At 33.6% G+C, this 17,953-nt stretch overlaps 1 protein-coding gene across 1 annotated transcript; it reads left to right on the plus strand.

The window, feature by feature from the left end:
- Positions 1-2,676: 2,676 nt before the first annotated feature.
- On the plus strand, positions 2,677-16,134 carry LOC143236157 (meiosis inhibitor protein 1-like). The gene is made up of 9 exons (XM_076474441.1): positions 2,677-2,962; positions 3,894-3,941; positions 5,314-5,384; positions 8,823-8,928; positions 9,494-9,697; positions 12,038-12,253; positions 13,667-13,712; positions 15,391-15,530; positions 15,962-16,134. Exons 1-9 carry the CDS (start codon positions 2,677-2,679, stop codon positions 16,132-16,134), a joined length of 1,290 nt encoding a protein of 429 aa, XP_076330556.1.
- Positions 16,135-17,953: the final 1,819 nt, after the last annotated feature.

A 17,953-nucleotide genomic window follows, 5' to 3' on the forward strand; every position in this document is an offset into this window, starting at 1 on the left:
TATCTTGAAATTTTTATATGCTCAACAGTAATTCCTGTACGCGGAATCCGAAAATGACATCCATTTTTATTTATTACGTACAGATTTTTCACGAAACGTGACTTGTACTTTTATATAAATGAATCATTTCTATTGAAATCGGTAACATTTTGTTATGCTTAAAATGTCGACACCCATTGCCAATAGATGTCTCTAGAGCAATCATGACGTGAGAGTCTTATCGATCGTTCACGAATCCAAAAGAAACACGCTCCTAGTATATAAACGGTTGACAGGCCACATCACTTTCTGGATAGTACTGGTTTGTGCATGCACTTTTACATTATTTTTTCTTTCCAATATTATTTATTCGTCGCTATGGCAACAAGATATTGTGTAAATGACCCAAATATATTCTGTTATATTTGTGGTAAGGAAACAGGGGCAAAACATTGTAGAATACATCAAAAAAGCGTATTATGTATATTTTGGAATAAAATTTGGGGACCAATACAAATTACATTCTTCATACAAAGTTTGCACCAGTTTTGTCGAAGAGTTGAGACAATGGACTAAAGGTAAGAAAATGTCTTTTCTTTCGGAATTTCAACGGCCAAGCGTGAGCCTAGAAACTATGGAATGAGTACTATACTTGCTCATGTAACCTGCTAGACTACAACACTCAAAATAAAAAAGAAAATTTCTTACCTGAACCTTTAATCTGCTATAAGACCTGTTGCACATGGACCTGATGTACTTGTACCTACTCCACCAGAGACTCTTGATACAGTTTCATCTGATTTTGAACAGAAATTATAATAGGCTTTGTTTTCAACCTGAAACGTTTGATGAACTACAACTTTTCACAAAAGATGGTTATTTTGGAAGACATTTGAGTATATCAAAGGATTCTTCAGATAGTTTGGAATCCAGACTTCTGGCTAAGGACTTACGTTTTTTAGGGACATCATTTTACTGGTACAGAAATCGTGAGAATGAGTTTGTACTATAGTTTTCACAAGGAGTCAATAGTTTATTGCAAGAATATTGCTGAATTAATACTAGTGCTATAACTGCAGTCTATAAACCAAGTGATCGTTCATTGATTCCTCCAAAAGTCTAAAAGGTGTCCTTCTTCACAGGGGTAACATTTATGCATCTGTTTCTGTTACTTATTCAGTTCACTTGAAGGAAACGTATGGAAATATCGAACTTCTTCTTAATAAGGTCAAATACAAAGAACATGGTTGATTACTTTGTGGTGACTTAAACTTTCTCCATATATTGTTGAGTCAACAATCCGCTTATGAAAAATTTTCGTGTTTTTTGTGTGAATGGGACAGAAGAGCACGATATCAACACTGGATAAAGAAGCAATTGACACATAGAATCAGTCTGATACCAAGATCGAAAAACACTGAACGTGGAGGTTTGATTAACACAATGATAGCCTTATTATCTTCATTTCATATAAAACTCGGCTTAATAAAACAGTTTCTAAAGGCCTTAGTCAAAGATGGAAACTGTTTCAAGTACTTGTATGACAAGTTTCCTTCATTTTCAGAAGCAAGACGTAAAGAAGGGATTTTGTTGGACCTCAGATTAGGAAATTGATTTTGGATAAACAGTTCAGAAAGACAATGAGGAAAGTTGAAAAAGAAGCATGGATCACCTTTAAAGATGTTGTTGACAATTTTTAGGAAGTAACAAGGATCCAGATTAAGAAATTATCGTCAATAACATGCTTGATAAATTCAGAGAGTATGGTTGTAATATGAGCTTCAAAGTCAATTTTTTACAATCACATATTGACTATTTCCCTGAAAATCTCGGAGCTGTCAGCAAAGAACAAGGGGAAATATTACATCAAGGAAAATTTAGAAGAGGTATCAGGAAGATGGAACATCACCATGATGGCTGATTACTGTTGGTCATTGAAACGAGATGCTTCAGACGCAATACATAAAAGAAAGATTACAGTTGGTAATTTTGAGACTAAAAAGACATAGATTTCACACAAAAATCAGCATGAATGAGAGTACATGTTCGTTTGACATCAGTGCTCTTCCCTTTTCTTCAGGCTTGTTTGTATTTTTGTTGACAAACATAATAATAATAATAATAAAATCTGTCAATACTGCGGTAAATGCTATGGCAAAATGAGGTGTGTGAATGACCCAAATATATTATGTTATATTTGTGGAAACTTTGTTGTAAATTTGATCGAAGTAAGAGTTTTTCTTTCTTCTTGATTTGTAAAAAGGATGTGATAGAAAAAATAATAATTTTATTTTCGAAGTCTGCGTAGCTGAATTACGGAAAATCTGTTATGAAAACCAAAACAACTTTTAAGAAATTTAAATTCGTAGGCCTGGGTAGTCAACTAAAAAGAGTTTTAGAAATAATCGTTTTCATCACGTACATGTTCGAGTTCTTTTCTGATACGTTGTAAGTGCTAACTCTAATGGTCTTATTGTTTTAACGAATATATACAACCCAAATTTATGTTTTATGCAGCTGACGTGGAGAGCTGCAACATATTTGTTTACGTAGGAGCCCACGTAGAGATATATTTAAAACTCAGTGAATAAATTGATAAAAAATAAAATGGAATTTTAGGCACTAGCAGTTAAAATCACTTGCAAGATAGTAATTGAAACTGTTGTTCTTTCTTAAATTTTGACGTGCTTCTAGAAAATGAATGTTCATGAAGAGTCTTACACCAGCTACAGAACACTGCTACGTGATGAGCACACTTCACATGGTGACAGGTGGTTAATTGAGCCTAGTAACACGAGCAGCGACACAGATTTGTGTTTGGCATGTATTATATTGACTCTAGAGGATGAGACCAGTCTGTCCTGCCGGAAAAGATTCTTACTTTCAATAGTCTTGGGCGAACTACGTCACGAAGGAACAGATTTAGCAAAGACACTGGCTTCCGAAATCCAAGTAACACTGCAACTGAGTAAAACACTTTTGGGTAAAATCGAACTAGGAATCATAAACTACCTAATATTCACTTTTTATTTTTAAATGAAGGTAACTCTACATCAAAGCAGGCTAGTTTTAAACATGTGTCAGTTATTAGTTTCCAGTGATGCTTTAATATTATTTATTGTTCATAACTGAATGGAATATGATCCTATTATCAGTGTTGCCAAGTCTCGCGAGAGAAACAAGTGGCACTGATTTTTAAAACAATCCTAAAACAGATAGCACTGCCGTTCAAAACAAGCCCAAAGCAAATGGCACTGGCTTTCAAAACTGTTATTAATAGGTTTTCCTCAAAATGGCGTTTCACGCGTCTTAATTGTTGTATAGAACGTGTCGAGTGGGTGGGACAAAAAGTTAACGATTATAGGTGTGTTTTTAATTGAACAGGAGTATGGATGGGATCAGTATAAAATTGTAATGGTGTGAGTTATTCATTAACTCTGTCAATCATCAAAACCACTTTAACAACGAGTTTATCATATATTGAAGTCAAATATTACGAAACATCCAAATAAGTGACTTCAGAATAAAACAAGTACAAAAAAGCAAACAATACCGCCTGCGACTATTAAAAATTAAAGTAACTTTTGAAATAAAACAAGCCCATTGCTCTTATTGTATGTGGACTTGGCAACACTTCTTGAAATATTAAGCATGCTACCCTCTACTCTCAGAAAACGTTACTAGCTATTTCTTTATTATAACATTAAATATCCAAATAAATGTTTTTTATAATTTATATCTTATTTATTTTTCTGATATATGAAAACTGTTTCGAGAATATAATAACCTTGGTTTCTCTGCAGTGTAATTGATTGATTTTCGATACTGATATGCTTACGATTTATTTATAGTAAAAGAGCCTTTAAAATGTTCACATAAGCAAATATTTACCTAAAGTTGTTTACACTTCATAGATTTGCTGTTCAAAAACGACGAAAGCCTTCATCATTCTGCTGCCGAAGGTAATTTTTGTTGACTTATGGATAATTATAAAGTTTTAATAATAAAAATGGGCTTTGAAAGATATGTATATGTATATACAGTTTGAAATTCCAATGTTATATTTAAGTTGTTTTTTCAAGTCATAATGCTTATGTAAAAATGCTATCATTAAAGCTTGTAACTTATAGCCTTAAAACTACTCATTAATGTTCAACATTAGTTATAAAACATGTAAATATTTAAAAGTAACTTTTACTTATTAGGGCCTGGCCTGGCCAGGTGGTTAGGGTCGTGGGTTCGAATCTCCTTTACTGACCATGCCTATAATATGACGATCAATCTCATTATTCGTTGGTAAAAGAGTAGCCCAAAAGCTAGTGGTGGATGGTGTTGATTAGCTATCTTCCCACTGCCACATTAGAGATGGTTAGAACAGATAACCCTTGAGTAACATTGTATGAAATTCTAAACAAACCAATACGCGTATCTGTTATGTTGAAGAAACAATAGATAAAAGATATAGTATTTAAATAAACTGTACAGGTTTGGTTTTGAATTTCGTGCAAAGCTACTCGAGGGCTATCTGCGGTAGCCGTCCCTGATTTAGCAGTGTAAGACTAGAGGGAAGGCAGCAACTTCCACCTACCTCCAACTCTTGGGCTACTCTTTTACCAAATAATAGTGGGATTGTATTGTCTTTCTAGACAATATTCATAACTTTCGAATACGTCTACTCTGTCTTTCGTGGATTTACAACGCTAAAATCAGGGGTTCGATTCCCCTCGGTGGGCTGAGCAGATAGCCCTTTGTGGCTTTGCTATATGAAAAACACACACACTGTCTTTCGTAACAAAATCTAACGCCGCACTGCTTCCAATTATCAATGAAATTATAATAGCTCGTGCAACTGACTAACGTTAAATAAAAGTATGGGTGCATATGTCGAAACCATAACCTATAATCTGAAGAAATATGTTGACGTTTATATTAATGGGGCATTATTTTTTGCTCTACACAATGACAATTTTTACGAAATTGCTTAGTAGGCACAATGAGGTATTACTTGCACATAAAAATTAACATTTTTAAAAATAGTTTTAGGCTGAGCATTCCAGTTGCCTCGTTTGAACACGATATAGTCCGAAGGTTAACTAAAGATATTCGAAAAACATGATTGTATTTTCTTTTTGTATATGAAATAATTTGACATTTTTTAATAATCTTACAGACGCAATGCATTAAAATCTATTGAAATTTGTATATCATACTAAAACTAAACACTGCCCAGTGTCCTTTGTGGTGAAAGATACGGTGAACGTCAACAAAAATTACAAATATTTGTCTGGAATGCTTGAAGCTGTTCAAACGTATTTGTTTTTAATATCTTTTCAGGTATACTCATGCTTCGCCTTTTGAATCTAGAACTTTCTGAATGGCTTGTGTTAGATGAACTCATTAGAAAGGTAAGTGCTTTCTGTTATATACCTTAATCACTTTCAATTTGTTCAGAAACATAATTGACTCAAGAGAGAGAGAGCATTTTGAAGCACATCACCCGTGTTAGACTTCTTCTGTCTTTAGCTTGCTTTTTTGTGTATATAATAATTTCAAGTAAGATACACAGGAAGGGTTTTTATAACCAGGACCGAATGTATTTTCTCCGCTGTGTTTCTAGTTTACTATTGTTGTGTTAGAATGTTAGTTGGTGTCAATAATAAGAGAAGGGGAGTATTTTTGCTTGTGTCACATGTTGGTGCTTTCAGTAAACTTGCAGTTTAGATGTTTCTTCTACTTTTGCAATACGCAGATGTTTTTACTGTGTTCTACCTTGCATTATTGGGTTTTTGAATTTCGCACAAAGCTACTCGAGGGCTATCTGTGCTAGCCGTCCCTAATTTAGCAGTGTAAGACTAGAGGGAAGGCAGCTAGTCATCACCACCCACCGCCAACTCTTGGGCTATTCTTTTACCAACGAATAGGGGGATTGGCCGTCCAATTATAACGCCCCCACGGCTGAAAGGGCGAGCATGTTTAGCGCGACGGGGATGCAAACCCGCGACCCTCAGATTACGATTCGCACGCCTTAACACGCTTGGCCATGCCAGGCCGTTCACTGGAATTGGAACTACTAAGAACATTTCATCTTTATTAGTTATGAATAGTGTGCCTAAGTCATCCATTGAAGAATATATAATGACGGTTGGCGGTGGGTGGTGATGACTAACTGCCTTTCCTCTAGTCTTACATTGCCAAATTAGAGACGGCTAGCACAAATAGCCCTCGTGTAGCTTTGCGCGAAATTCAAAACAAACCGTACTCTACTCTGTTTTTCTTTTCGCTTAGTGCAAAATTTAAGTTTATTTAGTCAATATTTTATACCAGTCTTATTCATTGAAGATAAATATCTTTAATCTCTGTTCATGAAAATATTGACTTCAAGTTAAAATGATAATGTACGTTTCGTGGTAGCTTGTGTCTAAAATTTCCAATAACTTGACGGAATCTTAAATTTAAACGTTTTTAAATTTTCCATTATAATTAGGTTAAAAAAAAGTTATACATGTGTTTATGGTATTTGTTTGTTATATAGCTCTGAAATAGAAACGAACACCTTGCCTCATTTGGCATAGCCCTAACTGGTTATTACTTGACAAGTTTTGGCAAGCTATAATAGAATAAATAACACGCGTTTATTACCGTGACAAAATGTTGTTCTGGGAAATTATAAACGTCTGATCGCTGCGTACGTCATGTCTAAAAGAAAAGGACTTCTATGGATCTTTAAAAAAAAAAATCATCCAACTGTGTTGTAACTTTCTGCGCTCCAAATTGACGCCAGTTTTGGATTATAACATGTTTTGCTTCTTTGAATAAAACAGCTGTATATGTCATTAGAATAACAAGATAATAAAAATAATTAGGTTTTTTAGTGGAGCCATGATTAAATTCTCATCAAATCTTACAATTACTGGGATCAATCTTCAACTTCATTAAAGGTTTGCAGCTTACAGACACAGATGAGTTAGGATAGAAACCAGTCTAGTTTGTTTCTGGTGAGATTTCGATTAAAATTAGACTCTATATTAAAAGCGCTAAGTGTAAATTCACGCTATTGTTGTATAAATTGGGCGATTTCCTTGATTTGCTTTACCGCTTTTTGAAGAAGTAATGACAGAAAAAAATAGGTTCGTTTAGGTTTGTTTATTTTGTAAAACGTTTAAATATTATTTATTTTATAAATTAAGTGTAAAATGGCTTAGTTTAATAGAATGTTTCTTTTTTCATGAAAATTTATGGTGGTTCTAAGTTACTTTTTTCATCCTTACACGTTGGACTTATGGCTACTATTTAGTTGGCCCGGCATGACCAGGTGGTTAAGGCACTTGACTCTTATTTGAGGGTCGCGGGTTCGAATCCTCGTCGCACCAAACATGCTCGCCCTATCAGCAGGGTAGGGCGTTATAATGTTAGGGTTAATACCATTGGTAAAAGGTTAGCTCAAGAGTTGGTGGGGGATGGTGATGACTAGCTACATTCTCTCTAGTCTTACACTGCTAAATTAGGGACGGCTAGTGCAGATAGTCCTCGTGTAGCTCCGTGCGAAGTTCAAAACAAACAAATTACCTAGTTCGTCTGTACTGGACTCAGTTTAGCAAGTGAAATACTGCAACAGTTTCTCTAAAGGGGAACTTTCAAACTTATCATAGTTTTCAAGGATGCAGTTACAGAAGTGTATATGCTTGATCAATCCAAAGAACTTCTCAAACTCACTGACCAGTTTCATTAAGCTTTTCAACAGGCTGTTATTCAAAACCTAAGATAAACAAGGGGTGTGGTGGTACATCTTTAAAAAAACACCAAAAAACTCAACCCATCGTAACTTAACCCATTCTTAAGGCCAACCCTCCTTTTGGAAAAGTAAAACTTTCTTAGTTGAAGACGACTCTTACCCTCCCAAAATGTACAGCTATGTCCTCTTGTTCTACCTCTTTTGCCAATAAATATGAAAACACATGATGCATAGATGGCATCAGTTATTTTAATAAAGTCGAAAATTATTTATTAAAAAATTAAAAGAAACAAGTCAACCCATTCCAAAGGCCAAATCCCATTTTGGATAAGTAAAATGGTCTAAGCTGAAGACGACTCCATCGATACTATCAATACTATTAATAGTCTTGTACATCTCAGTAAGATCGCCGCTAACTCTTTTTTTTCTTAATAATAAACTATTTCAGAGATTTTAACATGTCATTATGTTATAACTTTTCCTTCCTAAGTATCAGTAGTGTTTCTTTGAACCATTTTCCGTAATTCAATTTAGTCATAGATGTTGTTACAAATACTGAACGTTTATACATTTATTATTGATTTTAATGAATATTATAAGGTTCAGAAAGAGAGGAATTATTATATCATATAGAAGTAAGTTGAGTTTACTGCTGTTATAATATATTATTTTTAAGTTGTTTTGGATTACACCAGAGGGATTATTTAAGGAGTTACGGATCTCAGCGTCCTCTTGTGACAAGTTTTGTAGTTTAAACTCAATGGGTGATGAATACTTCACTTTTACGTCCTATCAGAATACGAAAATATTTGTTTTTATAGTTTTCGTGAAATTAACAAAATGAATTATTATCAACAGAAAATTATGCTATGACTTACCTTTGTTGTCTGTCATAACTGAGTCATTTTTTGACTTAAAGAGACGACAGAGTTTATTTCTGTTTAAAGTTATATGTGCTACGTCCACCATGGGTATCGAAACCCGGTTTCGAGCGTAGTAAATCCGCATATATAAAAAGACAGTGTCAAGTAAAATGGAAATTTAAAGCTAAGATAATTCCTCATAATTGATATTTATCAAAGTACTCATTTTCTTTCCTTCTTTTTGATAGATCCAAGAAGACTGCAGTTACCAGAAAAGTCTTGTACCTCTCCATCTGGTGGGAAAACTGGTCCATACAGTGCCCTCCTTAAGCAATACTATAACACATGCCCATGGTACGTATCAGTGTGTAACATAGCAGTTAAGTAAGTCTACGGATTTACAATGCTAAAATCAGGGGTTCGATTCCCCTGGGTGGGCTCAGCAGATAGCCTGATGTGGCTTTGCTATAAGAAAACACACACACAGCCTTTGAAGTTACCGTGTTTTACTCTTTCTAACAGGTTATGCCACATATAACGTTAAATCTGCTGTTTCTTGAAGAAGCAAAAGTTTTCTTTAGCTGCTACATACCCAAGAATGCTAAGTGTTGCCTTCTCAGTATGAGTAATAAGAAACACCCAAATTTATTCATCGATATTGTATATTGAATTAAATATATCAAGCATTACCATTAAATTTGTTGAGCCATTGTTTACACACAGCAGTATTTACATATACAGATAAAGTGTAATGATCCCTCTTTGGATATTGAGGTGAACTTAAATTCAGATACATTATTTGACAATGTTATTATTATTCACTGTTAATTTAGATACATTAGTCTATTTTAAAGTGTGATTTTTTTTAAAATAATTAATTTAACTTATTTTATTCTAATTAATCCATTAATCTATACAGTTGGTTTTTTGCACTACCTGAGCTCTGGTTTAAGCCATCCTTCTGATGAAATTAAAGCTGCAATAATCTTCATTCTCACTCAAGTTTACTCCACTTGGGAAGATGAGCTGGATCCTGGCCTTCGTTTTCATGTATCTGTAGTGAAAGGTTTATTGCTAACTTTGAAAAATACCCAGTCCAAAGATGTTCAAATAAATTCTGTTGGTGAGTATCGAAGGAACAGAAAATTAAATTTACCATAGAAGTTCTGTTGGTGAGTATAAAATAATATAACATTTTGGGACAGCATCTGACCTCTTGGTCCATCTTGGCACCATTCAAGTAATCTTTCTTTGAACCCATTCCAACAATTCAACGTCTTTCCTAAGGCAAGGAGCCCAAGACTGAACACAGTATTCCAAATGTGGCTTTACCTGTGACTTATACAGTGAAATTATAATCTCTTTAGATTTGTATTCAATATTTTAGTAAATACAACCTAAAATTGTACTTGTCCTGCTTCTAGCAACAGCACACTGCTAGGATGGCTTTTGAGACTGATCGACTACTACACCAAGATGCATTTCTTTCATAATACTGTTAAAGTTATTCCCATCCAAATTATGATAACCCACATGCATTATCTTGCATTTATCATAATTAAAAGCCATCTACCATTTACTTGTCTAACTCATTAAATGTTCCAAATTCTTTTGTAAATCAGCATCATCTTCTTTTACAGCTAGCAACACCCAATACCCTAATATCATCTACAAATTTAAGTAATTTATTGATTATTCTTCATCTATGTCTTTAATGTAAATAAAAATGAACAAAGATCCTAAGACTGAACCCAACTTGTGACGTTAATCCAATTTGACTGAACTCCCTCTTCTTTCTTCCATTTACCCATTCTATTTTCCAATTTACTCACTCATCCTCCACACCTGTAAAGACAGTTTTTATTGTAAGGCCTTTATGTGGCATGTTGTCAAATACTTTCTAAAAATCCAGATATACCAAATCTACATAAGCAGTAACCTTTTGAAAGAATGTCGGAAGATTTGTAAAGCAAGATTTTCTGTCAGTGCAACCATGTTGACTGTCCAGTAAAATTATAAACTTTATTAAATGACTTTGTAAAGCATTTTTTCCAAAACTTTTCCCACTACTGATGTAAGACTAATGGGTCTGTAATTATTGGGGCAGTTTTTATCAATTCCTTGTAAAGAGGAGTAACATTAATTAACTTCTGACCCCCTGGTACCTGTCCACTATTTAAGGAGTGCCAAAATATAGTTGCAAATGGTTCATGTTCACAATCTTTAACCTCCTTCAAAACTCTTGGGCAATACTGTTTATTCCAGGAGTCTTACTGTTTTTAAACTTCAAAATTTATTCTTAACTAGCTCAGAACTAATACAGTCATCTTATTTGGTTTCACTTTCATTCATCAGTTAAGATGTGGAATACTGCTTAAATCTTTATTAGTAAAAACTGAAGAAAAAGTAAAATAACGTAATGTAACTCAGCCATCTTATAATCATCAGATACTAGCCTTCCTTTATCATCCTTCAAGGGTGCTTTCTTTTTGGATATGTGTGTGGCTGCAAAGTTGCTTCCTAAATAACTTTCTATGACTGATATTTGAGCATGGCTCCACTGGTTCAAAGTGCTGGTGTTTCACTATGTATGTTATGTAATTTTTAGGTTATTTCAAAATATATAGTTTGTTGATATTTAGAAAGTGCCATAATGTAATATTTAAAGGACAAGATTATTATAAATCTCTTCAATGTAAGGAAACTTTCAAATTGTCATGTGTCATTACGAAACAAAAGCTATATTTTCATTCGTCAAATGGTGTTTCAGGAATGTCGCCATATATACACAGAAAGACAGATAAAGTAAGTTAATTATAAAACATATCTACAGTTATGTGTTGTCATAAAATAATTTTATTGTTGATGCCATCATAAATAAAAGCCTATATTATAAAGTGTTCTGAAACTGAATCATATACCTGAAATATATTTTGTGTGAAAGTATCAGAAAACACTATAAACTTTAATAGTTTTTTATTGTATGTTAAATGTTTTAGTATTTTTTAACTGAAGATGTGTACTGTTATGTAGTTCTTGAAAGATGATATTTAGAAATTCATTGATAAATATATTTTCTTTAAAAGGTTATCAAGTTTGTAATTACAAAACTACACAAGTAATAATTTAAGTGCTAAAAACAATATATATTCCTGCATGTTTGTATAATCATTGTACATAACTATATTTTATTTTATTCAAGATTTTTCTGAAAAAAATGAAAGCTAAGAGTGGGTGGGTTTCAATCTTAAGTCTCTATTTATTAGGCAAAAATTGTAGCCTCCTATGCTAATTCCACATAGTCAATATTGCAAATCTATCTTTTTATTTCACTGGTTATTAAAAGTGGAACATAGGTTCTGATTGTACCTGATATTAACTTAAATTGGTTCAGAAAAACTCTTAACTTCACAAAAAGCTGTATGGTTCTTATAAATAAAATCTATAGTTTAGTTTTTCTTAGCTTTATTGCAGCAGTTGGTGCAAAGAGAGTTTCTTTTATCTATATCCATGGAAATTCAAGTGGATGGATCGACTTTAACCTCCATATTAAAGAAGCTACTTCTTCTTAAAGACTCCTCCCTTCAAGTAGCAGTAGTACAATGTATTTGTGTTATTGTTTTTACACACAAAAAATCAGCTGCTTACGTGGAAACTTTCTTGTCTGCTGGTCTGCCAGGTATGTATCTTTGACTGAATATACAGTTTAGGTATTTAGTTTACTTTGTAAGCTGAAAGCTCTTTGTTGCAATACATTTTAATAAGCAAATGAGTGCTTCAGTATTAATAAAATGAATTTAGATGATAAAGACAATTGGAAAATAATACAAAGAGAATTATGCAAACAGGTAAAAAGAGTAGAAATAAAATATTTTCTAAAACATTATCAGCAACAGCTAAGCTAAGCCTAATCCAGTTATTGGAACTATGTAAACCGAGTTAATAATTAAGCTATTATTCATACAGCTTTCTAATCAAGTACTTCCTCTTATAGGCTTCTCATTATCGTTCAACACTTACTATTAAACCATATCGTTTTGTTTATTCTTCCTTATAATTTGTTTGCTTTGTACACACACACACACACACACATATACAAGAATTTACTTTAACTCTTTCTGTAATTTTCTTTGTTGTTTTTTTTTATTCTTGTCGTTATTACTGCCTCTGGAACAAAATATATTCACTGGAGGAAAACCTATACATGGGTGTTGTGAAATGGAAAATGCACTTTACTATATTGGTTTCGACATCATAAATTCATGTAGGTCCAAAAAGTGTTAATATAAAATGATAAAAAAAAACCCATAACTAAAGCTATTTTGAAGGGTCCACCTTTCCAAAATGCTCAGGTTATAAGGTTTTTGTAATTTTTTACTGATCTAGAGATAGGTAACTTAGACATACTCCCAGAATCAAACTACATATTATTAGTTTTTAGTTTCCCAAACTGGAATACAAGATAGTGATAGATACATATTTTATTCTGTTTTAATGAAAAGAATTGACTGTTGTCACCACTGAGCTTGACATTCATACAGTCTATGATAAGTTTTATGTAAGGTACTTTTATTATCGTGGAATTTAATTTACACAAGGCTACAAGTATGCTACACAATGTTAATACCAATTATCCATTTGTTTTGTCCAAGTTGGTATGTAGAAAATATTATTCATTGAATAATTAATATTATGAAATGAAATATTATAGTTCAATTTTATACTAGTGTATAGGACAGATTTTCAAATCTGAGAATGTGTTGAACCTTTTCTTTTCTGTAGGGGAATTTTGTTATTTTTTTTTATGTAAACATTTATTAGGTAGAAAGATTTCCATTCATTCTATATTGTATTATAATTAAACATATTACTTAAAATAATAATAAAACACATTTTGTTGCTAGATGGAATACTATATGACATTATTTTAATTCAATAAATCCTGCAGTCAGTGACACAAACAGTAATGATTTATTTACTGTGTAATGAAACTAATTATATATTCTTACTTACACTCTCTCAAATTACATCACTTTCTTTTCTACATGAGCTGTGTACAGAGTTGTAATTTAATTTGTTGTTGTTTTTTCAGAATTTTTCTACGAAACTCTTTCAACATCAAACGAGCTTCTTGTTGAGTAAGTTACACAAAACCAATAGTATTTGCACAAATGTTATTTATGCTGTAAATTCACTGCTAATCTCATTAATAGAAACCATATCTACCTTGTTACTGCTAACTAACCTTTCTGCTAAAAATAACTGTTAAAAAATGTGAACAGTTATTGCTATAGGCTTTTAATATTTCAATTAAATTTCTGCTTAATTTTTATGAACTAAGGTATGTAAAAATTATGGAAAGAAGTAGGAATATCAATGGATTAATACTATTTTCTCATTTTTAACAACTTTCTTGTTTAAAAATTTGTTACTCTTTTATAATATAGAAAATTAAACAAGTAAATACAACACTTATTCTTTAATGTATATATAATGCAGCTGAATCTCAAAGGTCATACAGAATTTCAGAAATGAAACTTTAATGTTACATATTTATGGTAATTCTGTACTCTATTTTCCTTGTTTTCAAACACTACAGTTAATACTAGTGCATCCTGTATTTGTTTTTTATATTAACATTGCTTTTATAACTCTCCAGTACATTTATTACAAAGTATATGCTTATTATTTTAGGTCTGTTTTCTGTTGCTTACTGTTATTTTCTGATAATCCTGCTTTCTACAAGTGCCATCATGCTATATATGGTAAGTGAACTTTGTGTAGTTTACACAGAACCTTTGAATTATTTTCTATTTAATTTCTTAAACTTAGGTCAGCACTCTCTTTTAGAAACTTTAAATGTTGTCCAAGTAACTTTCACAAGTCTTTGTAGCAGTTGGACAGTGTAACCAAGATAAGTTCATCTGGAGGATTTGACAAGACTATATATGTCACTTTAACTCAGGAACAGGAATATTCTAACTGTAGTAAGAAACTAGTATAAGCTGTATTTCATCACCTATTCCATTCTGGTCCCTGTGTTTATGGTTCTGTAAATATTATAATATAACCCAATTACAAACAGATTCCCCCATCCTTTGTTAAGTTTGAAAGTTAAGAGGATAGAAATTAAAACATAAGAGAATGACCATCATACTGACACTGTTACATTTCTGTTATAAGGAATCTCATATTTATTGCTGTGTTTTGGGGGATTCCCTTATTTCCAAAGCATGCTTACCATCTGCTGACATTATAACTATTTCTTTATTTCTAGAGTTCCCACTCTTTGCCCATCTGTGCATTGAGAACATGCATCATTTCTTTTATGCTCTTCTCAAATACCTTAGGCAAATTCTGATTTTGCAAATTTCTCCACCAACATAAATGCACTCTTTATCTAAGTTCTGTATATAAGCACTTCATTCCCACAATGTAATTAGTTTTTTTGACAAAACATTTAGTATGTGTTTCTATCAACAGGAGTGTTGTGATTATTTACTATTTAAGTTGTAATTTTGAATGCAGTTGGCATTTCTATTGTTACATTTTTGTTCATATTTATAAATTATTTAATAAAAAAACTTTACCGATGGGTCTGAATTTCTAAGTTAATGTTTCTGCTATCTGGTGTTAATCAATAGCCATGGGAGGGGTCACTCTCATTTGAAGCTGTCGGTAATATGATCCATTGCAAGATGGAGACGTGTGAACCAAGGGAATCTGTCCAGGAGGTACTGAGGTGGTTTTTACAAATGATCTGAGAACTACTGGTGAGAATATAGGCTTGTTTTTTTCAACTCCTTCTTTTACTAGGTTGGCCTCAACAGAGGATCAATTTGATCAACCATTTCCAGCTCCATTTATTCAGTTGGTTTTTTGGGTTCATGAGGTTTTGAGGGTCTCTCCTACTGCATTTGAATCTACTTCTCCCTTGTTATCAGAAAGGATGACAAGTGACAACTTAGTTTTCCTCCTTTTCCTGATATTGCTGTTCCTCTTGGGAAATTTGCTGCTCAGTTATGCAACAGAATACCTATCTCGTCCTCCACTTTTATTGCATCAGTTTACTTTGCGTATCACCAATAGGAAGAGATCTGTTTAGATTTTCAATAGATGGACTCCTTTTGGACCTTTGAGGATCTGAATTGGAACCTGTAATCACTTTAAAAATTTCACATTTTACTCAGATTTGACTTACTCTTATGACTGTGCTGAGGTATATATCTTTAACCCAACTTTTGTCTGAAGCCTATCAACATTCCCCTCAGCAATTTGAGGAGGAGTTGAGGATTTTGCTGAAATCTACCTCAGTATAATTGTCTTCTTCTCCTCTTTTGTTGGTTTCTTGGCTGACCAATCACATCAGTGTTGATGATTATTCCAGTGGCAGGGGAGCATGGTTACATCATTTCCTGGACATCTGGAGTTCTTTTCCAAGGAATCCATGTTCTGTCTTCACAGTTGGTCATTCACTTTACATCACCTCCATCATTGTCTGTGCAGTCTGTTCCCTTTTCACCTCTATCAGAACCACAGAAAGTGGAACTTCATTCCTAAGCCATAAGAGAGTTGTTAGTCAAAAAGGCAGCACAGAGTCAACCTTCTTCTTCTAGGATTTTATTCCTGTTTATTCTGATACCCAAGAAGAATGGAGATTGGCATCCAATCATCAATTTATGTCAACTCAACCAACTTTTAGATCCTCCTTGTTTCACAATGAAATCTTTTCTCCACCTACAATGGCACTTTGCACTAAGGCTTTGGATGACCAAGTTTGTTGTTACCAATGCTTATCTCCATACATATTCCCGAAGCAGAATCTTTCCAGAGGTTTCTCAGGTTTGTGCACAAGGGTCAGGTGCTACAGTTCTGGACTCTACCTTTTGGCTTTGTATCAGTATCATATGTCTTCTGCAGAGTTGTTTGAGCTTTTCTTGATCATCTACATTCCTTGGGCCTGTACACACACTCCATTATATAAACAACTGGCTCTAGCCTGTCAATTAGCAGAACAACACTTTCAGATTTTCCTCTCAGAGTCCACAAAAGTGAGCTCCCTTATCAGATTGGACAAATCTATTTTACATGCTTTGCTTCATTCTTCTTTTGAGTCCATAGTTTTGTGTTCTTTGTTTCACATTTCTCTTAAATTGTATTTTTTATTGTTGTTGGCCTATGGATGTCATTGGTTAGAATTGTTTCCTGTCCATGTGCATAAGATACTTTATCTCAATCCACATTTGTCCTGCTTTACCCCAATAGGACTTTTACTCCCAAGACTTGGCAGCTAGGGAAGGGAAAAGATCTTTCTCACTAATGCATTTGTCAGCCATTTTTCACCTTTATAACCATTCCAGTCCTGATCATTTTTTATGACCTGTCAAGGCCCATAGGTGTTATGTGGCTCGTACTAACCATTTTCAAGGTACTAGGAACTAATTGTTCATTCATTGGGATCCTTCCATTTCCTGTGACTTATTTCCCACTACCTTCACAAGGTGACTTCCCAAATTGATTCAAGTGACCTATAATGGATTATAAATCATTAGAGGAGAGGAATGTTTTGTAAGTCACATCTCACCAGATTTATCATATCTCTATGTCATCAGTTGCATGGTTGAATTTCCTTCTGGAAGATATTGTGTGGGCTTGTGTGTGGACTACTCTTTATACTTTTCTATATCATCACTTACATGACCTGACAGTTTTCCTCTTGTGATGGTTTTTGACTACCTTCATAGCTATTTTAACTACATCTGTTTGACTCTAACCAGAGGTGACTATTTTCTTCAATCATATACACTTTTATTTTCAGGATATTACTTTATTATAGACTGCCACTTGTGGACAATCATCAGTAAAACTAAAAAAGGAGCTCCTGCTAATCTCTCCTGATCTTCAAGTTGAATAAACTGGGATCAGTTAGCTTTTGAAAATGTAGGGAACTTGGTTCATCTCTTGCACAGTTTCAAGAGCACTGTTCCTCAAGACTTCCAAATGTTTTTTATGAATTAAACTCTACTAGTGGAGATCAGAGGTCTTTACCATGCCTAGTTACCAGTCATTGGGGTAGTACACAGAAATTATTCCTCCAGAGTGTTCAAGCATGTTATTTCACTCTTTGAGAAGAGGGCAAAGTTGGGAGCCCTCTTGGTAGGTTCCCTATATATTTTCCCCAGATGTCAGTTGGAGTGACACCAGCTTTCCCAGGAGCCTAGTCATAATTCCATTTCAGATTTGACACAAAGCTATCCAGTTAGGGAGTGCATGACCTTTTTTGATAAATTTGAGCTTCATATATTGTTCATGAAAGGTAGTCCACTATCTCCTCATAATTTCAGACAAGAAGTGGTCCCATCCTAGGTTCTTGGTTGAG

The sequence above is a fragment of the Tachypleus tridentatus genome, chromosome 13, assembly GCF_004210375.1.
Source record: "Tachypleus tridentatus isolate NWPU-2018 chromosome 13, ASM421037v1, whole genome shotgun sequence".
In the NCBI taxonomy this organism is placed as follows: domain Eukaryota; kingdom Metazoa; phylum Arthropoda; class Merostomata; order Xiphosura; family Limulidae; genus Tachypleus; species Tachypleus tridentatus.